At 35.3% G+C, this 23,650-nt stretch overlaps 4 protein-coding genes across 4 annotated transcripts in view; 3 read left to right on the plus strand and 1 right to left on the minus strand.

Moving 5' to 3' along the window:
• LOC136823875 (uncharacterized) overlaps nt 1-21,434 on the plus strand; it is a 69,240-nt gene extending 47,806 nt beyond the window's left edge. Inside the window, exons 35-40 of the mRNA XM_067080031.1 lie at nt 17,322-17,390; nt 18,014-18,112; nt 18,572-18,647; nt 18,979-19,091; nt 19,497-19,615; nt 21,309-21,434. Coding sequence (XP_066936132.1) covers nt 17,322-17,390; nt 18,014-18,112; nt 18,572-18,647; nt 18,979-19,091; nt 19,497-19,615; nt 21,309-21,372 — 540 coding nt within the window. The 3' untranslated portion in view covers nt 21,373-21,434. The remainder of the gene's footprint in view (nt 1-17,321; nt 17,391-18,013; nt 18,113-18,571; nt 18,648-18,978; nt 19,092-19,496; nt 19,616-21,308) is intronic.
• LOC136823927 (uncharacterized) overlaps nt 1-23,650 on the minus strand; it is a 402,896-nt gene that overhangs the window by 187,369 nt on the left and 191,877 nt on the right. The gene's annotated exons all lie outside the window — the stretch shown is intronic.
• On the plus strand, nt 65-10,587 carry LOC136823854 (uncharacterized). Its single transcript, XM_067080014.1, has 2 exons — nt 65-381; nt 769-10,587. The coding sequence occupies exon 2, from the start codon at nt 3,262-3,264 to the stop codon at nt 10,459-10,461; it is 7,200 nt and encodes a 2,399-aa protein (XP_066936115.1). The 5' UTR covers nt 65-381; nt 769-3,261; the 3' UTR covers nt 10,462-10,587.
• On the plus strand, nt 10,719-15,721 carry LOC136823855 (uncharacterized). Its single transcript, XM_067080015.1, has 5 exons — nt 10,719-11,280; nt 11,567-12,018; nt 13,183-13,840; nt 14,252-14,428; nt 14,896-15,721. The coding sequence occupies exons 1-5, from the start codon at nt 10,938-10,940 to the stop codon at nt 15,588-15,590; spliced, it is 2,325 nt and encodes a 774-aa protein (XP_066936116.1). The 5' UTR covers nt 10,719-10,937; the 3' UTR covers nt 15,591-15,721.

Raw genomic sequence — 23,650 nt, forward strand, 5'->3', positions numbered from 1 at the left:
TCACTAATGTTTTCATTGATTACCGATCCTAAATTTCAATGTTTATCTTTCAAATTTTAGAAAAAAATACTTTGACTAGACATCAGTCATGAAGAAAAAGGGTCGAATAATTCCCCTCTTTCTTTTCATTGAAATATTGTCCATAGTCAGCGCTTATGAAGTGTTACCTGGGTTAGATGTTTTGAGTGCAGGATTCGATGCCGCTTCTTGGAGCAGCAAGTCTCGTATATTTGATTTGGCAAATCAAGAACAGTCACAAAAAGTTTACGTTCAATCTATTGATAAGACGTACGTGGCGCCCGACTTCGTGACGGTGGTGACGCACGGCGCACAATCAAAACGCGTGGAAGAATCCTGTGTCGGAGTTTACACTCATTTTAGGTAGGTCAACTTTCTTTCTTGTGGTTCAAAAGAAAATTGATTACAATAAACGAATCTCATTCTTCAAACTTTGGAGGACATTAAAGGCCGTCTCCACTTCTCCACTCAATCGCACTTTTTGGCTTCAATCCTTTTTGCTTTGAAAAAAGATTACGTTATAAGAATGTTGCGCGCGCTCGAATAAAAAGTTGAACACGTTTCAACTTTTTTCAACCGTTACGTCAAATCGCGCCAATGGAGTTGCTTCATTTTTCTTTTGACAAATAGCGTGGAAGCTTTGCTCGAAAAAGTGCGATTGAAGCGCGCACAAGTGGAGACCGGCCTTACGGTCTCTTTGTTGAAATAAGCAATCGTTTGAAAATGATTTTTTACTTTATTTTTATGCAGTGAGTACATTCATACGTATCAATCCTCAGTCGGTTTCGACGTTGGTATACACACTGGCAACTTCAGTCTGGGAATCTCCGCTCATAAAGACGTTCACAAAATCTACGAGTCGATCACTAAAGAAGGACAGGCTATCGGATCATCTGAATCATGGTGGGGTGTTTTCGAAGCCACCCTTCCTCCACCCTTCTTAATGGGCGAAAAAATGTCTCCCATGTTTCAACAAACTATGGCGTATTTGAACAAAATGGGCACACCTCAGACAGAAGCGCAGCAAACTATTTACAACCAAGTGTTAGGGAGCTTTGGAACACACTACGTCACATCGGTAATAACCGGAGGGCGCGCCAAAATGACCAATTTTGTTAACAGCAGTTATCACAAGGAACATTCTGAAACAACTGTATCGACTCAAGTTTCCATTGGATTTGAATGGAAGAAATTTGCTTTATCATTGTCAGATAAAGCGAAAGATTTTGAAAAGAAACTGACTGAGGATTTCAGGAACAACTCCAACCAAGTCTTAACTTTCCAACCTGATGTCAAAGAAATACATCAATCAAAAGCACCTTGGTTAAAATGGGAACAGGTTGTGGCACAAGAACCTACTGTGGTCAACACATCAGCAAGTAGTCTGGCAAACCTGTTCTTTCAAAATGTTGAAGTAATGAATCACATGCAACAGACCATCGATTATTACACACAGCACCAACACTTACCGAAACTGTCAGATATAAAGCCATTGAAATTGAACCCACTTCTTCCAATAGAATCAAACAAAATCGAGTTTAGACCAGATGAAGATACTCAGAAGAGCAGTCCTGCTCCAGGATTGAAGATTGTTGGGTGTGGTTTTGATGCAACTACACTGCTTTCCAAAACCTGCTTGTTTGAATCACAATCCCCAGATCTACCTTCGACCAAATGGCAGGATCCGTATTATCCTAATATAATATACGATGTCCCTTTTGGTTATTGGACCTACCCCGGTGGAGGTCCTATAAATTAACCTTTGTTTGGACCTACCCCGGTGGAGGTCCTATAAATTAACCTTTGTCCGTTCGTCCGTTCGTCTGTTCGTTCGTTAGTTATTAGCTTTCCTCATGATTGGCTCATTAGTTTTTTCTGATTTTTTGCACAAAGATAGATAGCCTTAAACCCTCGAATGTGACGGAGCCCGATTTTCGAGAAAAAATTATGTTGGGTTAATTTGGGCCAAAATATGTCTAAAATTAGGGTTTTTTGTGATTTTCTCGAGATTTTATCATTAGATTTTTTTGATTTTTTGCATAAAAGTAGGGTACCACCACATTCAAAAGTTGGCTGAAGCAGATTTTAATAGAAAAATTTTTTTGGCTCAAAAAATGAATTTGTAGCTATAAGAATCACTATTCATAGATCAATGTTCTTAAAAACTAATTACGTATTATTTTGATGAGAAAAAATGTTTATCATTTCAATAAGACCGACTGTGTGCGTTTTTGTAAATAAGAAAAAGAGAAAGTAAAATCTCCACCGGTACGACATATTTTCCATTCAATTAATATTAATATAAGACAAAAGGATGAATAGTCTCTATGGAGGAGAGAGGTTTCGCTTGCATATTTTTTTCAGTTTGTCTCCTGAAAATATTTTCTTGTGTTAGCTTGTGTTATGTTATGACACTGAGACACGCGTTGTGGAAGAGAGATGTTTCTGGTGTTTTACTGTTATGAATTTTAAAAGTTTCTAATCAATCAGATCAACCATTGAAGACATTGAAAATAACAGAGTGATATTAAGTATTACTATCGGATCACTCATCGTCTCCTTAATATTTCATTACAATATAGTCTTTTTCAATCTTTATTTAGCATAAAAACCAAATAATATTAAACAACAAGAGAAAATATCAATACCACAATAGGCGATTTCATTAAAATTCCAGTGTCGCAAGAAAAATACAAACACAAACAAACAACTTTCCAATCAATTTGCTATTTGCAAAAACTGCTGACATTCTTCAAAGAAGATTACCGTGGTGCAAAGCCTGTGCAAAGACAGAAGTCACCTGAAGAAGAAGGAGAAGGAGAAGAAGAGAAAGAAAAACAAATTTATTAGGAAATTTGATAGATATAATTTGTTGTTAAATATTGAAAAAAAATATTGAAAATAAAATAAAAAAGAAAAAGAAATCAAAAACAGAAAAAAAAAATAAAAAAAATAAAAAATAAAAAAAATAAAAAAAATAAAAAACATAAAAAAATAAATAAAAAAGCAAATAAAAGCAACATTTATATCTATCTTTTGTAATTAGTTTTTTACTGATTTATACCTGGTGTCACCTATAAAGCGGTGGAGAGGTTATTAAATCAGTTGCCAACCTTAGTGTTGGCTGTCATTACGCTCATTACGCTCATTACGCTCATTACAAAATTTGATATTACGAGACTTGAAATTACGAAATCTGAAATTATTACATCTAAAACTTTGTTTGAGTTCGATTTTTTGAAGATGGCTGACGAAAGATTTCAGAAAAGCCAAGGGAGACCAAAAGGAACATCAAAAAAGAAAAAGGGTTTTAAGGGGACACCTAGAAAAGTGAAGCAAGTTGATGATTCGAATCTAGAACGTGTAAGTAGCTTGTTACCATTGAGAGGAAAATCACCTTTAGGGTTGAAAAATTTACAGCAAAATGTTTGCTTCTTTAATTCAGTCCTCCAAGTACTTTACTCAATCGATAGCTTTCGAGAATTTGTCAATCATCTTGATACAAACAACCCTGCTAAATTGAAAGTTAAAGAATTATTCTTAGTGATGGAAAATTCTGCTACCACAATCGAAACATATAAATTTATTTCATCAATCGAGTTACCAAATTATGACCCTGCCCTACGACAACAATTTGACGCTGAAGAATGTTTAATGCACATTGTGAATCTCATTTACCCTTTCAATGCTAATAATAACGTACCCGAAAATATTTTCCAAATATCATTTTTAGAATCTATATTATGTCAAACTTGCTTCAAAGCCTCTGAAAGATCCTTATACGATACCGTATGCCATATCGAATTCCCTAATCGTTTTAAAGAAAATTCAATCGAAGTAGAAATCTCTAGACGTATCAACAATCCAAATGGGGAATTTCTCGATGAGCTGTACGAATGTTCTACTTGCCCTGTTAGAACAAAAGCAACTAAAGCCAAAACTTTGTACAACATTTCAGATACTTTAATCATTCAATTACTCATTTTTGGTTACGACCGATTAACCAACACCTCTAGAAAGTTAGCTCCAAATTTAAGAATCGAAACGGACATTGAAAATGTACTTATAGGGAAACTTCATTTACAGGCCATTATTTATCACCATGGGAATACTGCAAATAGTGGTCACTACACTGCAGCTGTAAGATACGGAGAAATGTGGTATTCAGTTGACGATGAGCGTGTTGTGGCTATTGGAAATAATGTATTTAGATGTACGGTCAATGACCATATTGTTCCTTACTTATTGATCTATAGAAAAACAACCGAAATAATACCGATTACTCCTTCGAGTCAAGATTTTTTTATTGAACCAAATGTCAATTCTTCAAAAGATAATATCCCAACAGCAAATATAACCACACAATATGTAGCTGAAAACAACACTCCCGAAGTAAAAAATCAAAATTCTTTTTTCTCAAAAATTGATGATAATAATGAGTTGAATCCTGAAGTCATGATAAAGAGATCTCTTGTTTTAGAGCTAGAAAGACAAAGCAGAAAAACAACGATAAACCCGTCTGAGTCAATTTCCACCACACCTGTAAAAAGAAAACGTAAACTAACAGTTTCTTCGAATAAATCTGTCATGAAGAAAATGCGGTGTAATTTTGATAACACTCAAATTGATTCAGCCAGAAAATCTGCACGAAAAAAAATGCAAAATTTGCGGGAAAATCAAAATGATTTAGAAAAGAAAGAAAGCCAAAAGTCTGCACAAATAAGAATGCGAAATTTGCGAGAAAATCAAAACGATTTCGAAAAGAAAGAAAGCCAAAAATCTGCACAAAAAAGAATGCAAAATTTGAGGGAAAATCAAAATGATTTTGAAAGAGATGAAAGTCGAAAATCTGATAAATCAAAGAAAAGGCTTTTTCGAGAAAATCAAAATGATTTTGAAAAGAAAGATAGCCAAAAATCTGCACAAAAGAGAATGCAAAATTTGAGGCAAAATCAAAATGATTTTGAAAGAGATGAAAGTCGAAAATCTGATAAATCAAAGAAAAGGCTTTTTCGAGAAAATCAAAATGATTTAAAAAAAAAAGAAAACCAAAAATCTGCACGGAAAAGAATGCAAAATTTGCGGGAGAATCAAAATGATTTTGAAAAAGAAAGTGTTAAAAAAAATAATCGGATAAAAAAGGGGAAATTTCGACAGCTTAGCAAAATAGAGGAACAAAAAGAATTTGATAAAGTTCAAAGATCAAGCATGGTTGACCCTTCGATAACTTTAACCAAAGCTTTTGAAATCGTGAAGCAAAAATTTGTAACAGCTACACAAAACGGCCCGACAAACAAATGTCACATATGTCTAAAATGGGAGTACAAGGGAAACGGCAAGCGGTTCCTCCATAAAGAATATGAAGGCTTACCAATGTTTGAAGAATGTGATGCTGTCAACTTACATTGTGATTCAGAAGAAAAATACTGGATTTGCCACCCATGTGATAAAGCAATAAAAAAAGAAAAGTTACCAGTGCAGGCTCAAGCAAATAATTTGCAACTGTCTACAAGAATTCCTGAATTAGATGATTTGTGCCCCATAGAAATGATGCTTGTGTCGCAAATTATTCCCTTCATGTTTATTGTACCAAAACATAAAGGTGGGCAGCAAGGTCTCAAAGGACAGTGCGTAATGGTTCCGGCAAATCTAGACAAAATTCAAAAGATTTTACCAAGAGTTTGCAGTGAAGAATTTTTAATATCACTTGCTTTAAAGCGACGTCTTACAGATAAAAGCTATGTGAATAAACAAAATATCCGACCTGCATTTGTTACAAAAGCTTTAGAAAAGTTAGTTGAAATAAATAAATTTTATGAAAATGTTGTACCTAATGCGAGATGGGAAGATGAAAGTTTAAGAAGAGACCCTGAATTATGGTCACTACTTACTGATAAAAATGCACAACCTCAGCAAGATGATGAAAGTGATAGTGATGATAACATTGAAGGCAATGATAAAAATCACGAAAAACAAATTAAAGATAACAATTCCTCCCAGCCAACTCTAATGTATGAAATTGAAGGCGCAAATATTACTTCAGAACAAGCTATTGAGATTGCTCATAAACAACCCACCCCTATATCATCTGATGAAATTGTCAATATTGCACCGTGCGAAAACGAATTGCCTGTGTCATTCTATTCTGAACCAGATTGGGAAGCATTAGCTTTTCCAGGGCATTATCCTGATGCTAAGAATTACTTCAATACGCCTAGAGATAGGAATATAACTCCAATAAAATATGTCCATGCCAGGCTGAAATCGTCAGATGATAGATTTGCTTCAGATCCTCAGTACATATTTCATTCTTTGCATTGGACGGAAAGCTCGAATGTTGCTAGTGCAATCAGTTTTTCACAGCAAAAACACTTTCAAAGTGATATTTCTGCAGGATCATTGACCAACCCTGATAACGTTAGACAAATGATAAATGATGACCAAATTTTCCAAAACTCATTCAAGAATATTAGAGGAACTCCACAGTGGTGCCATAACATGATGTTGGATGTTTTAGCTAAATGTCGTGTGTTTGGACCTAGCACATACTTTCTTACATGGAGTGCAGCATTATTTAAATGGACTAATATTATCAAAGTAGTCGCTACACAATACGGAGAAACTCTAACAGATGAAGAGGTGAATAATATGAGCTGGAGTGAAAAAGTTCAATATTTAAAAAGAAACCCTGTCACAGTAGCCAGACAAATCGATCACATTTTCAATAAAGTTTTTCCAAAAATGCTCATGAGCGGCTTGCATCCAATAGGACAGATTTTAAATTATGACGATAGAAGAGAATTTCAACATCGTACGGGGCTGGAACACGTCCATTCACAAGTCCATATTAAAGATGCGCCTAAAATCAATGAGAGAGACAGTAGCAAAGACAACGAGGTTATAGATTTCATTGACAAATATATCACGTGTCAGCTACCGGATAAAGAAAAATATCCTGAGCTCTATCATCTAGTTAACACAGTTCAAAAACATCATCACACATTTACTTGTAGAAAGAAAAGTGGATCAAGATGTAGGTTTAAAGCACCTTGGCCACCTTGTGAAGAAACTCGTATTATACGTGGAAAATACATTGATAAAAATGAGTATAGACAAAGCAAAAGAATTTTAGATAAGGTACTTGACGAAATTAATAATTGCAGTACAGATCTTGAAAGTGTTACTCTTGATGATTTATTATTATCTTGTGATCTTTCAAGAGATGAATATTTCTCTGCATTAGATATAGTTCAAAGAAAGCTGACTGTGATTTACAAAAGGAAACCTCATGAAACTAACATCGGCCCATACAATACTGTCATAATTAGCCTTTTACAATCAAACATGAACATTCAGTACGTTACAAATATGTATGCGGTGTTAGCGTATATTACTTCTTACATGTGTAAACCAGAAAGAAATATGAGTGAACTTATGAAAAAGGCACACAAAGAGGCATCTGGAAAAGCTGTAAAAGATAAATTGCGTGCTATAGGAAATGTGTTTTTGACTAAACGTGAAGTATCGACTCATGAAGCGATAAAAAGGACTCTGTCTTTAAAGATGCGAACCTCGAATATTGATGTTGAATATATTCCATCAGGACCAAAAGAAAAGCGATTAAGGATGTTAAAAAATCCATCTGAGCTAGCTAAACTCGATCCAGAGTCCAAAAATGTTTACAAAAAGAATTTAATTGACAAGTATGCTAATCGTCCTAATAACTTAAGAGACATGTGCTATGCTGACTTTGCTTCCACGTATACTTATCCAAAGAAAAACGAAAATGAAGAAGAAGATGAAGTAAATGAATCTGACAATGAAACAGAAACTATCGAGATTAATGCTGAATTATCCAAAACAATTACATTGAAAAATGGCATGGGGAAAATGAGAAAAAGAAGCCGCGCGTGTGTAATCCGATATCATAAAGTTAGTAAACTTCAAGATAGAAATAATTACTACCTTGTACTTCTCCAATTATACATGCCTTGGGAAAATGAAGATACCATTAAAGGAGATTGTGCAACATTTGAAGAAAAATTCTTTGAAGTTGAAGAGGTGATTATGCCAAACATTTTAAAACATGATTCTAATTTTAACCAACCAAATGAAATAGACCTGGACGAAATACCCGTTTATGATAACTCTGACTCAGAAAGTAGCAGTGAAGATGAACAAGGCAACGATTATGGTGTATTTCATCCAGATTTGATAGACTTTGATCAAGACAAGGAATCTAATGATGAATCGAATGAGAACCCCTTGATACCTTTTACTGTGACAAATCAAAATCCTGCTATGCCGCGTGATTTATTTTACAATATGTGTTCTAATTTTAACGAAAAACAGAAAAACTTTTTTAATTACATATTTAAATATGTCGTGACTCTTAAATTAGCTGAGAAAAACAATTCCCTTGAAAAACCAGACCCATTTAGAATTCTATTAAGTGGTGGTGCAGGTGTTGGAAAAAGTTTCTTAGTAAAAGCTTTGACTGAACAGTTGAGAAAGATCTTGAAAGAGCCTGGTCAAAATTGTGACACACAACCATCTGTTCTTGTAACTGCATCAACTGGTAAAGCAGCAGCAAGCATTGACGGAACCACCTTGCACTCAGTGTTGAAACTACCGATATATGGAAAGGGGACATACGTTATTAATAAATCACTCAGCAATTCAAATATGCAAAATCTGAGAGTAAAATTTAAATACTTAAGGATTCTTATAATTGACGAAATCTCTATGATTGGTGACAAAAGTTTTGATGATTTGAATTTAAGATTGCAAAATATCAAAGAAAATAAAGATTCGTTTGGTGGCATTTCCTTGTTATTGATTGGAGACTTTTTTCAGTTGACACCTGTTGGTCAAAACTCAATATACGACCCAAAAGGTTTAAGATTCGCATGGGACGAATTCCAACTTTACGAGTTAGAGGAAATAGTTAGACAAAGTGGAGATTCCGAATTCGCTGAATTACTTAATAGGCTTCGTGAAGGTAACCATACGTCAGCTGATATCGAAAAAATTTCATCTTTCGAACAAACTGATACAACTGAATGGCCTGAGAATTTCATGAAAATGTACATAACTAACCGACTAAAAGATCAGCAAAATTCTCTTTGCTTGAGACAATGTAAAGAATGGGGTAATAAACATACCTCTTTAGCAAAAGATGAGTCAAGAACTAAAGTTAGCTTAAAGAAAGATATGCCAATCAATGAGACTGCAGGGCTACCAAAGGAATTGACGATATGTGTTGGAGCTAGAGTCATGCTCACAATCAACAAAGATGTTGAAGATAAATTGATTAATGGCTCAACCGGGATAGTTCGATACATTCAAGGGCTTAGAAACAACAAACCCTCAGGTATGATATTGGTTCAATTTGACAATCCCTCATCTGGTAACAAACTGAAAGACTCGAGATTAAAATATGAATACAAATCATGCGTTCCTATTTACCCAGAAACAAAAACTTTTAAATTCAATGACATTGAAATTACAAGAAAACAGTTCCCATTGATTGTTGCATTTGCTACTACGATTCACAAAGCACAAGGTAGTACATTGGAATACGCTAGTGGGAATTTAGATCAATCAACTAGAAGTGGGAAAGGGTTAACACCAGTTGGACCAGGGCTTCTATACACGCTACTTTCTCGTGCCACATCTAGTAACAATATACATTTATTGAATTTCAAGCCTGATAAACATATTGTTGTAAATAATAAGGCCCTAAAAGCAATGGAGGAAATGAGATCGAATAAGGCTTTATTGTTAACTCATCCGTTGGAAAGAATGCACGGTCCAAACTTGTGTCTTTTCAATATTAGATCATGGAATATGCATATTGAGCATTTCCTATCTCAAGAAATTTACACCTCTACATGCTGCTTGCTATGTTTTACAGAAACTGGTAGAAATACTGCCAAAAGGGTAGAGGATAATCCAAACTTATCTACTTGGAAAACATTACACAAACAAACTGAACATGGACTAGCAATAACTTATGATACGAATCATGTTCAAATAATTCAGTTATTAAATACAGTTAGTAACATAGAATTACTTCCGTCTTTGGTCATGGTCAATGGTGAATATATTTTACTCGTTTTAATTTACAGACCTCCGGCAAGTTCAATTCCTTTGTTTATACAGTCGCTGCAAATCGAACTCGATCAAATTGGACAGCAAATTGACGTTGCCACATACTCGACAGTAATTCTTGGTGATTTCAACTTGCCTGATAACAGAAATGATCTGAATGAATTATTACCACCGCATATCTTTCACCAGCGTTGTCAATATCCCACTCATATCGATGGAAATATTTTAGATCTCATCTTCCAAAATAATTGCTCCGATGCAGCAGGGTGGATGCCATCTCCTTTCAGTGATCACTTTGCTATTTTTGTTAACCTCATTCCATACTCTTAGAATTTTCATAATTGATAATTAAAAATTCGGTAATTCATCTGTATATTTTAATGTATATTTTGTTTAAATGTAAAATGTATATATAGGACTTTGTAAATAAATAGAATTGAGTTTGTAATTTTATTGCTCCCCCTTCCCCATCCCCAACTCCGCCACATGAATCGCAATCTATGATGAAATGAAAACTGAAAAATGAAATCAAGTTTATTCTTACTTCAGTTTTAATTTATTTCTGAACGATTGTTTACAGTGTCAGTATTTTTTTGCTTTTAATAAACACTGTCTCTTTCAAGATTTTATGCTCTGTGGATTTATACCTTTCATGTTTTAAAGAATTTATTGCTGCCTTAAATTTTCATTCTTTCATTATAATGTTCATAGTTAAATGTACATGTTTTACCAGGTAGGTCCATAAAAGTATCGCTTGTTTTGCAACAAATACACCAGAATCCCTCCTGGTTGATGCCACAGTGGTGATGCAATCAATTGATGATTATGTTGAAAAATCGATTTACTACGAATCACACCACCACAGTGGATTTTTAGGCTTTGGTTCGAAAACAGAGACTAAAACAACTAAGAAATATTATCAAAACTTCTATGCACATAACTATAAACTCGTTTTATCCCTCCGACAAATCGCATGGTACACTTTGAGACTATCTGAGTTCCCCTTACCTAAGTTCAGTAGAACCTTTCAACAATCACTGGATTACTTACCAAAAACCTTCAATGCTTCAGATGCACATGGGATGACCATCTTTAAAATGTTCTTTGATGCTTTTGGCACAGATGTTGTCACATCAGCTGACATGGGAGGTAATTTATTCTAACATTTTGTTTCTATTTTAAAGGGTGAAATAAGAATACTGTTACAGACCCTCTTTTATGCCTTTATCTTAATATTCGGGTGGGGATTTAGTCTAAACAGAGTGACTTTGCTTCATCGTATATTGGAAAAGATTCGTTGGTTTTTTCGTTGGTCACTTATTTCTCACCGGTGCTTGAATCGGCGCACAGGGATGACATAATCCGGTCCTTGAGAGGGCTTTAATACTTACAATCGAGGAGTTCTAAAGTTTACCTTTATCATTTATTCGTGTAGGCATAGTATGGGCTGAAAACTGGTTTGAATCGTGTCTAAGCAAGATATACTCGGATATTTGCATCACACACACTGTAAATCGTGGCTGGTGGTTCGTCCACCATTACGATATCACCAAAAAGTGTGATAAACGTGTCATCAATGATCTAAAGAAGTATTCAGAAGCTCATTACGAAATGCTGGGTGGAACTTCTGGTCAAATCAAACAAAAAGATTGGGATGAATGGGTTACCAGTGTTAAATATGATCCAAGACCGGTCAAATATAGCTTAGCTCCAATCCATTATTTGTTGCCCGATTCTCATCCGAAGAAGAAGTCTTTGGAGGCAGCTACGCTACATTTTTTGAAAACTAGTCATGAGGAGCAACAGAATTTGATTGAAGAGTTGAAAAAAGTTAGACCACCACCTGCCAGTATCTGTAAAAAGATTCATCCGCCCAAACTGAACGAGGTTAGTTTGTTTACATTCATCAGGCCGTTTCACGGTCGAAATGAACCATAGATAATCAGGACTGTAAAGTAAGTAGTAAGTATATTCATCTGGTGGCTGTCGGCTATCCCCTTTTCTATTTGCGCTAGACCTGGGAGATCGAATGCTGAGGTGGAGCGCCACACCTACTCTCAGCTCTCAGTAACTTACCGCCTAGATCAGATTACCCAATCTAAGCTACTCATCCGCTGAGTTGGCGATGACCGGGGATCGAACCCACAACCCTTAGATTATAACGCAAATGCTCTACCGACTGAGCTAACCGGACACAAATCCGGACTGATTGCAAACAACCAATTTCCGGTTGGTTAAACACAAAAATGACAAAAGTCGTTATGAGAGCGCGGTGGTCCTGATTACCCATGATTACTTTCGACCGTGAAATTGCCTATTATAGTCAGTGTCGGACGTTTGATGAAAAGCATCACATATCATTACACTACTTTAATCGTAGAAATTTTAGCGAGACTAATTTTACCGTTTTCGCGAATTTTCCCTATTTTCGCTAAAATAAATCTCGCTAAAACACACCGAATCGACAGATCGCTAAAATTTATCCGCGCTAAATTTCTGGTTATATTGCCTTGATACATTTTTATCAATAGGAAGGGTTTCAGTGCCAGAGAAATGCTAGAAAACGAACTATGTCAATAACGTAACACGAGTATTCGCTAAAATTTATCCACGCGAAATTTTTTGAAATCGTGATTCGCTAAAATAAATCCAAAAAAAATATAGAGTTTCCTGACTCACTAATATACGCTAACATTAGTCTCGCTAAAATTTCTACGATTAAGTATAAATTTTTTTCTATTGATACTTTTCTGGCGAAAAGATTAGTTAACATAATAAGAAACACGACATTAACTTTTTAAGATCACCTGAAGCCAGTGAGCTAAAACATTACCGAGTTTATGTATGTGTGTTTTTCTGTGACGGAGACGGTAAGGTTCTAATTTGACTAGATCCAAAAGAGCAAATACATAAACTCGCTATTATGAATTCACATCCAAATGGAAACACCGATGATTTTCAACCTTTTGTCTGTTCTGCTTTATCATTAAAAGATGCGTGGTTGATTTAGATATAATCAAAAATGTTTTTAATTGCTGATGTTTTTTGTAGATTCTTCAAGAAGACTTCACCAAACCTTTATTAGATGCAGACCCCAGTGATGTATTGTGTCCGTTTGTTGGTTACCATGGTGCTTATTGTCCAAAAGCATTCTCCAAAAATGATTTGAAATTCAACTCTGATAAAGTCAAAGGTCAAAGCTCACTCCCACGCGGTGTTGGTCTCACGATCGATGTTACGAGCGGCCAATTGAAACTTCCTGCATTGAACTACATTGATTCTAAGGATGAAACATGGTCTGATCCACAGACTGGCGATATCTTTAAAATCCCAGTCGGGGTGTCATTGACCATCAATGGAACTGAATCCGAGAATAAACCGATAATCCGAGTTTTCAAATCGGAACAAGAATTGACTTCCGTTTGGGAATCGGGATACAAATCAGGCACGTGGTTAGGTGGAGAATTCGGTCAAAGTAAAGGTGTCTTGGATTTGTACACCAAATTCTTTTCCAAGCAACAAGCTACTTCGATCAATCAACACCCACAGAGTTTATACAAGTTATCCTTGACAGGCGAATGGGAGAAAAATTTGAACGATTACGTGAAATATGCATTGAAAGCTTTGCCAGAGAAATATGACGAGAATATTTACGATCGTTTCATGGATACGTGGGGTACACACGTGGCTAAGGAAACATTGGTCGGAGGTTAGTTTTATTTTATTAAATTTTCATTTAGCTGATGATTGTCGTCCATACGGGCGGCATGAAACTTAAAGTTCTAAATAACAAATCAAAGTCTCTTTCTTTTAATTTTAACAAGCTCTGATATCATTGAGCACTCTCAGCAGATAGAAGAAAAAAGACTTGTAAAACCTAGATTAAAATTTTTACTGTGAGGAAAAATAATATGATTGGGAAGTGGTCTTGTGGATGGTCAAAGGAAAATAACAGACACCTTTTCTCATGGGTATCGGACACAGAATCCTTTAATCCCTAAGAGGGACACTTTACTAACTTTCTTAATGTAGCCAAGATAAAAATTCTATTTCATTTTCTCCCAAAGGTATGTCTACTTAATCTAGCTAAGATAAAAATTCTATTAATTTTCTCCCAAAGGTATGTCTGAGCAGCAAGTGATTATGAAGGACTGTATGTGGCAGAACAAGTATTTAACAGGAGGAATAACCGATCCTCAGCTTCGACAATTCTTGGAAATGGAGTTGGGAATGAAGACATCGCCCAGTGGATATTACAAAGAACGAAGACAAATGCATATCGATCATAGAATTGGAGGTAAACGCTCATTGCACAAGCATTTTTTTACTTGAAAAGTTTCAACAAATCTTTAGACATCTTGATGATAGCACAGATGACAAATGTGTTGAAGACAGGGGGGTCAGCACTAAATTCCTGGACATACTAAATAGATTTTGGAGAATTTCTTGCATACCACCACCCCATTTTAGAGAAGTGGTATTTTAGTACCTATGTACTAAAAGTTATAGGGAAATTTTGACATATAGACCACCCAATTTTTGTATTTTCAGGACAAATTTTGTCTTGTCGGGACCATTTTTCTCAAGAGTGCTGATATTTGCAACAGAATGTTCATTTTTCTCAAGAATTGATACTTTTAAATGATGCATTATAAATTGAGCAAACATTAAAGACATTTGACTGGATACAAATTTAAATTTTTTGAAAAATTGTAAAAATTCTGAAAAAAAATTATAAAATTATGAATTCTGATTTTACCACAGGGAATCCGGAAGTTAAGGATAAAGCAACTTGGATTAAGACTTTGGGCAAAAATCCAGCACTGGTGAAAATATATGCTCAAGTAGAATGGTCAATAGTCGCTGAAAAATCTGGTGTGGTCTCCAAAGCAATTGTCGCAAACTTAAAGAAAGCTGTGCAAAATCGAATGACATTGAGTGAAAATCGACGAGTTAAGGAAGCCACAGAAACAGCAAAGAAGAGATTAGAATATCTCCAAGGACCTCGTTCTGTTGTTGCTATGGTAGCACATGGCCGTAGAGGAACCATTGCGCCACAACTTGAGACAGGTAAATACTTGACCTTGAAAGGATTCAAAGAATGTCCGCCTGGTTTAAACATCGCGCAATCAAAATCCACCTGTAACACCGGCCTGTATATCACATCTTGGAACCATTTCCGATTAACGGAACCACTCCGGTATGAACGAAACGAAAAGGGCGAAATGCGGTCTGTCCGGTGTTTTGATTTGGATTCCCGACGTCAATGCATCACTCATTATGGACCCTGGGTAAGAAATGGTTGTTCACTGCAACCTTACGCAACAGGAACAGAACGCCCATTCCACACGCCCGTTCCAAGCAAAACCGTTGTAGCCATGGTTTGTGCTGATTGCCAGATTGTAACTGCTGGATTCCCACAAGATTCTACTTTGAAATGTGTGTGTCCTGGCTATTAGAGAACTAATAGTGTCAATAATTGAATTAAATTTTTTTTATGATTTCAAAAATACTAACACACAGAAGAGTCTTTTTTTCCCCAATAACCGAAAGGGAATGTGAATTTGATCAAGAGCTTAAATTATATGGACTCAAGAAAGCTTTTGAGTTATAGAATTTTGGATTTTTATGTAGTTGTAGTCATAAATAACATAATAATTCTTTAGTCGATACTTTAAAGCAAAAGTAAGGCACAAACTCACCCTTATATCAATAATTATTCCTTTAACATGATTTAGGGTAAATAAATTTGTAGTTTTAGACATATCTTTGTATCAATAATATTTCTTTTAACATGATTTAGGGTAAATAAATTTGTAGTTTTAAATATATCTTTGTATCAATAATATTTCTTTTAACATGATTTAGGGTAAATAAATTCAACAACAACAAAAAATAATGGTGGCTTCTCTCTCAGAGCCCATTATTTAGTACGCTCTAAGATTCAGACCTGTATGAGTTTCTATCTAAATCTTGTCTCGGCTTAAATCGGTTTTTCAATCTCGGTATCATGGAGTGGTCGTAATACTATAGCTGAGAACACAAATCGAGACACATGGAAGGGACGGCTAAAAACCACAAGATGTTCAAATTCTTCTTTTTTAATGGCTAAAGAACTATGGATGGATAGGCATTTAACTGATAAATTATGGGCTAAAGAGCTTATGGCCTTGGAATATCAGTCGGAATTATACCACCCAGGCGCTATCCGATCCAATTCTGTTAAGCTACTATTTTCAAAATAAAACAATTTCGTTTTAACCAAAGCCTTGCGCTTCGTCACACAGGTTAATTCGACTTTTTTCTCGGAACTCTCTTATCGCCTCTGTGGTGACGTGATGTTCTATTATATAGTGTAAGCATCTCATTTAGACCATGTTCGCACGTAATGGTTCTGTTTCTCTCCGAAACGAAATAAAGCTATGTATTCTATTGGTTAGAATTGACGTAAATGAATTTAACGAATAGAAGGGCTTCATTTCGTTTCGGAGCGAAACGGAACCGTAGCGTGTGAACATAGTGTTAACCTTTCTCTGAAATTTAACCTGTGGTGACGTACCATAAGAAATTTACCACGCGTGTTTCAATCACATTACTATTCAAAGAATCGAAGACAAAGAGCACTATCCTCGTGTAAAACTTAAGCAGATTGTATATAAGAGCATATTTCCAGTTTTTTATGTCTTCTGGGACTTACGATAAGGTCCATATTCAAAAAGAAATCCTTTCTCTGAAAGGTGCAACAGTCTCTCTTTCAATGAATCTTTTTTCTACGTTTCTTACTTGAGAGTTGATTGGTACGATTTTCATCCAAGATCCTGTGTGATTGCCATGGTTACTTTTGTATTTCTACTCTGTGATACTCACGGTACTTTATTTAGCATGCGAACTGCTTCCGCTGTGTAACTTTGCTTTTTCTAATTCAATGGAGCTATCTTTTGTTTTCCAAAAGAGCAATCCCACCACTGATTTCTAACTATTTGACTGCTTCGGGATAAAAGCGAGTGTTTCAACTTAAAAGCACACTTATTATGCGATGACTTTGATCCAGAAGGTTGGTGATAGCGAGACACTGACATACTGGTACCTCTCAACGTTTTTATTCACCCTATGGAGAGTATCATTGCCATTATTGCTAGTAAGGTTTGGTAAATTTCATTTGTTTTAATTTGTTTCAATTTTGCTTTCAGTGTCAAAGAGATGAAAGCCAAAATATTGAACAACGTAAAGTTACACAAGATGCACAAAATCTTTATGAGGTGAGGTGTTGTATATATTCATTAGTAAGTAGCCGTAAGTGGCCGTAGTGCAGTGGTAGAGCATCCGGTTACGGTTCGCAAGGTTGTGTGTTCAACCCCAGCCGGGTCATACCAAAGATTCCCAAAATGGTACTCGATGCCTCTCTGCTTGATGCTCAGCAATTAAGAGAAGGATCAAGGGTAAGTGGAGAAATCCAGGAAGAAACAGTGGCGCCCTCCCCTACCTTCGGGTAGACAGCTATCGAAAGAGGAGCCTTCGGATCGTCTCCAACTGCGGTCGCAGACTTACTTACTACAAGTAAGTGATATGACCAGATTTTCACAGGTCAGATTTTGCCTGTTGATTTTATGAAAAACTGTCTAACTATGCTAACAGTCACAATTTAATTCTATTTTATTTGGTTTAGTGAATGCGTATATATTCCTAATCCTTAAATAGACGATATCGGCTTAACGTGAAAACTCAGATTTGACCCCCGAATATTGCCCACAATGCTTTGCGTGTAAAAAAGTTCACGGTGAAATTTTTTCCGCACAAAGCATTGTAAGGAATTCTTGGGGGTCAAATCTGAGTTATCATGTGAAGCCGATATCGTCTATTGACAACTGTTCTTAATTTTCAGTCTTTACTGCATCGACCACCGGATTGCAAAGCCATCGCTAATATTTTCGGCACCCGCAACTTCATACATATCAATCATGTTTGCGATGAATTTCTAAGGGTAAGAATTGATGTTGTTAGCGAAAAGTGGAATAATTTTGCTTAATATTCAACTACTCTAGATCTGTAATGTGGGATCGAGAGATATAAGGAAATATAATTCCTGTTCGTTCGATCGATCAGGAATGAGACTATTTTTTATTTTAACAGGGTTCTAGGCTGAGTATATGAATCTTAATCGACTCAGTCTTAGACATATTAATTATATCTTACTCAGCTTGCAACGACATGTTCCTTTATTGTTCCCGATGACGTTGTATTTAGAATGTCTTCGAGCAGTCTACGTAATCCCTCGTTTGATCGAATTAGGTTTTGTTTGCTATACATAATCTCCCATAGGTTTACATCAGAAGATAACTCGTTCTGTATTTTTGCTTCGTCAGCAAGTGGTCAGGAAATCTAAGGCGTTGCCCGTTGTCCTCAACCTTTGTCCATAAATTTTTTTTTTGTTCGTTAACAGATAAACAAGGCGGATATTTTGGAAGCTATCGAGACAACTTTAGTTGGAACGTTCAAAGAAGCGGTCACCGCTATTAGTAAGATAATTTTTCAATATATAATCTTTCTTTCTTTTCTGTAACTTTGGAGAATTAAATATTGGGCCATTCCATTTGATACCATACAAGAAGGGGGCTGGACGAACCTTTTCAAGCTAAAAAATCTTGAAGATGTGTAAATACCCCCTGGAAAATGGAAATCTTGCCTTACACCCCCTGGAATTTGTTCTCGAATTATCTCACTTGAAATGTTCATCCATCCCCCTGTATGGATATAAAACGGAATGACCAAAGCTTCTTCTGTTAACCTACCACTTGTTGTGTTGTTCACCAAAAGACTAATGGAACCATGTATGACTTTCTCCCATAGTTTGCAATACTCGTGACGCACCCATGTATTTTTGCGAACGAATTTACAAATGTATGGCATACGAACCACCTGATTACAGCAATCTGATCAGAGATGTTGTCTCCAGATCTGAGGTATCTTCATTTTTCTTATCCTGAAAAATCTTCCAAATCTTTTGAATGTTTTACGTTTTTACGCTTTAAAAAAATCCATATTTCCTTTTTGTGAAAAAAATGTCAACAACATTTGGACTTTTCCAGGCCAACTTAGTCTGAATTTGCATTTCGGGTTATATTTATTATCGGGTTGTCTCAGTTCAGACTGAGCAAAATTGAGCAGACATATAAAAGGCTTAATTTACAAAATGTAAACAAACTAGGAAAACGGAAACCCCCTCCAAGTGGTTGGAGAGTCAGGGGTTTAAATTTATGTTCTTCTAATATGAGTGCGGCAGCTCCTAAATAATTATTTAGGTTTAGAGAAAGGACGGTATGTAAAACTTAACTAATCTGATCAATTCTGTCTTGTTGTATAATCAGGTTGATTTGGCGATCATAAAAGTATTGTATCGAAGAACGTATGGTCGTACAATCTACTCCATGATTGAAAAAGATCATGACTTCAGGGAGAAGAAAATCCTACTCGATGTTGTCAAGAAGTGAGCCATTACAATGTTTGTTTGTTTTTTTCAAATAACTCCAAAAAAATCATCAAAAGTTTTAATATCTTGTAAATACTTAATTTATTGATTTTTTAAAGGCCTTAAGTGTAAATTTTCAACCAATTTAAAGTACTAAACTTAATTAATTTAAATAAACAGTTAAATATTAAATGTAAAGTTGCCTGCTAAACCTAAACCACCTTAACTCGACTTCTAGAAGGGCTTCAAATAGCCGTTGAGTTGAACTAAACGGTGCTATCGTCCGTTAGAGGGATGGTAAACGCGGGAAAATATATGCTAGAGTCAGGGCGTCAGGGCGGTTTACGAAAAATATAATAGAGTTTGGAACAAACATTGTAAACACCTCCGCCTCTGCTTACTCTGCCCCGGGCTAACCACGCGTTCAGACATTTTTCCCGCCTAATTTTTCGTCTATAGTTGAACTAAATTAAAATAGATTGGATCCAAAAAGAAAGTATTAAAGTCTTGTCACAAGGTCATTATTTGGTGTCCAAATTCGAAAATGCATGAAATTCGCCTGAGATAATCAGTTTTAATTGTTTGTTTTACTAAACATAGTACCTGGGTGTTACATCGTGACTTCGATTGGATGACGTCATTATTTCAGGCAAATTTCATGACGTTTGAGATAAGTAGACTTTATTGGTTGTGTTTGGAGACCAGGTCTTGTTTACTCGTAAAGCCCCCTTTATACGAGAACAAAAAGGACAATAAGTACTAACGAACGTCTGATAATTCACACATATACAAAAAGTCCACAATTTTTTATACTTCATTCGGAGATTATTAATTCTTCTCTAATGTTTACTCTTTGCAAAAACTTTTGTAATTAAAAACTTCTGGCAAACAGAAACAGGCTTATGCTATTCGTTGGATTGTAATTTTACTCCTTTCATATAAATCCAATAGGGAAATTTTCGACGAGAAAAAGTACAGAAAATTTGGGAACTGGAACCTGCATCATTTCTTAACAGGAAAATTCTTTCTTGATAGGATGTGTTTTTTTATATTTTCTCAGCTATTACTGGTAAGGTACTATATCAATTTTAATCTTATTTAAAATTTAGTCCATAATGGATAATGATATATTTAATTGTAAACGATATTAAAAACTCGAAGCTAATAATCTGAGTTTGATTAAGAATTAATCCATCATGTAATAAATATAATTTTAACGATTTTAACTTGGAGATCATTGACGCTAAAACGGAGTTTACCGATACGTGTTGACAGTATTAAGCTGTGGTATCGAGTAAAATTGAGACTACGGGGAAAGTTGTCGCTATTCCGAAGATATATATGGTGGCCGAGCCTTGTAATAGTGAAATTCGGAAAAAATTGGAACAAAAAAATAATTTTTTTGGAAAAATATTAGAAAAAAAAATTTAAATACAAAAAGTTTTTTGAAAAAAAAAAGAAAAAAAATGTTCTTTTCCAAAAAAAATTTTTTTTGTTTTTATTTTTTTTTCCGGATTTCACTATTACAACGCTCGAGCACCATAGATATCTACTGATCTTAGGGTTAATTAAATGAAGGAACTTTAATAACTTTCATTTAAGTTTCTTGATTAACTGCAGGACAGGGTTCGTCAAAAACATTTATGCTTACTACCAAACTTCATTTATCAACTTCCAATTAATGATCAAACCTGGCTACCTATTTCTTTAGATTTTTATGGTTGACGCAAGATTTTTATTATGGACTCGCCTTGTGCATTATGAAAATCCATTAAACTTGGATGCTTCGTGGAGCTGTTGTACGCAGGGCACAAGTTTTTGTCGACATTCCTGCAATACAAAATTTACTATCTGCATATCAACAGTAACAGAACCAGACAAATGTGTTTACAAGAGTTTCGCCACCAACTCCTACCCTGATGGAAAGATCATTGACTTCACTGAAACATTAAGAGGTGGCCACTCGAACCCTTTCACTGTTGCATTGGATCAATCTCAGGTATTTGATTTTTTCAGTTACATAGAATGTAGAAAGAATCCTTGTTTCGAGTCCTTTGAAAATTTCGAAAGCTTTCGATTAACCTGAAAAAGGCCTAAGCCCAAAGTTTGCACTTTTATCACTTTTATAAAAAGTGTACAAATGAGCGGCCGTAGCATGAAGGTAGAGCATCCAGCTGTGCAAGGTTGTGGGTTCAATCCCAAGCCGGCTCATACCAAAGATTCCCAAAATGGTACTTGATGCCTCTCTGCTTGATGCTCAGCAACTAAAGAGACGGATCAAGGGTAAGTGGAGAAATCAAGGGAAAGGAGTGGTGCCCTCGACTGTGGTCGCAAGCTTACTTACTACTACTAAAAATGCGTTAGAGAATGCTAGTGTCGGTGTTTTTTTTAGAATGTACCAAATTGTCTTTTTTGGAAACTTTTACATGAGTATTTCAATTTATTATGAGAAAAAGAGATATGATGAAATAATCTAATTTTTTTAGTCCGGCTTTAATTGGGTGAGTTGAACAGCTACAATTTAAGGACAAAATTAGGAGTAGTCTTGGATGAGAGCTTTCTTCTGTGCAGATGGATGAAAAATTCCACAGTTAATTATTTTGGCGGGAACTAATTTTGACGAGCGACAAAAATCCTGCAAATTTTTAATTTTGGCGAGAACTTATTTTGGCAAATGACAGCATAAATCTGTTCTATTTTATCTTATTTGAAGCTTTTTTGTGAACTCAAGAAGTTATTTAGGCAAAATACCAAAAAATTTAATTTTGGCGAGAACTAATTTTGGCAAATTTTGTCTAAATTCGCCGAATTCGCCAAAATCAGTTCCCGCCAAAATAAATTACCTTAATAATAAACTCCAAATTTTGCCAAAATGACAATGGGGTCCCTATCCTTATGCATTCTATTTGACGCCTTTCGAAATTCTAGTTGGGAAGGGGCTATTACACAGCACACTATTCTAATTCACGGTCTTCAAATTTCCTCAGGACGTTTATTTCGAGATAAAAGCAGAACTTGACGATGGACGTAGCATTGTGAATTTTGTTGAAAATAATTTGAATCTTACCATCACTGCATCAGCCAATCAGAGTGCAGTTGTCGAGAAGAATTTTGAAGTGTATGGCACAGATAGAAGACATAAAGATAAATTCAAGAAAGTGAGAATTGAATTCAGGTGTGTGAATTATATTCAAACTGAAACCCTGTCACTTAGTTCCGTTTTTCATATTCTTATTCCACGTTTTTTTATAAGAGCAAACTATATAATAACATAAGGCTTCGATGGTCAAAATGTTAAGAACAAGTTAAGATCATTTTAAGGCTTTGAAGACTCTAAAACGGGTCAAGTTGAACATTTACAAGAATTTTTGTCATTGAATTGGTCGTTAACTATTCAAACAAAAACTTTTATTATATTTTTCTAAAGAACGCGTCATCTCTATTGTTTTGAACAACCAATTATGTGAGCATCTTGTAAAAACTTCAATACAACTGTCTAAAACACCCGATTTCTTACGAAAATCGACAAAAATGTTCAAAAATGTTGAAAATAAGAACATGTTAAGAACATTTTTACGCTTAAAACTCAAAAAATTAAGAACATCCAAAGGCTTCAAAAATTTTAGATGTTCTTGAATAAAAAACGTGTAGCGCTCACAATTGAATCTGTATTGTCTATCAATAGAGTCATCAAATATGTTAAAAGTGGCTCTGGCTACGAGATTGAATTATAAAAACCTCATGTAGAAACCCTTTTTTTGGGAACACAAAAACTGTTATTGTAGTACCTACGTACCCAAAAATGAACCCTGAAATCATGGGATAAATTTGAAAAGATTTCAGGTAAAATGTCTGGCTCAGCAAACTCTCAACTCATATCTGATATCTACTATTCCCACAAATTTCAGGTTATCTTGCCAACCGAACTATATGTTACCCGATTGTCAACTATACTGTAAACCTCACAACGATGACATAAACGGACATTACCAGTGTGATAGCCAACTTGGTAAAGTCTGTTTAGATGGATGGGTAGAACCCAGAACTAATTGC

The sequence above is a fragment of the Clytia hemisphaerica genome, unplaced genomic scaffold (assembly GCF_902728285.1).
Source record: "Clytia hemisphaerica strain Z4C2 unplaced genomic scaffold, Clytia hemisphaerica genome assembly, whole genome shotgun sequence".
NCBI classification, from domain to species: domain Eukaryota; kingdom Metazoa; phylum Cnidaria; class Hydrozoa; order Leptothecata; family Clytiidae; genus Clytia; species Clytia hemisphaerica.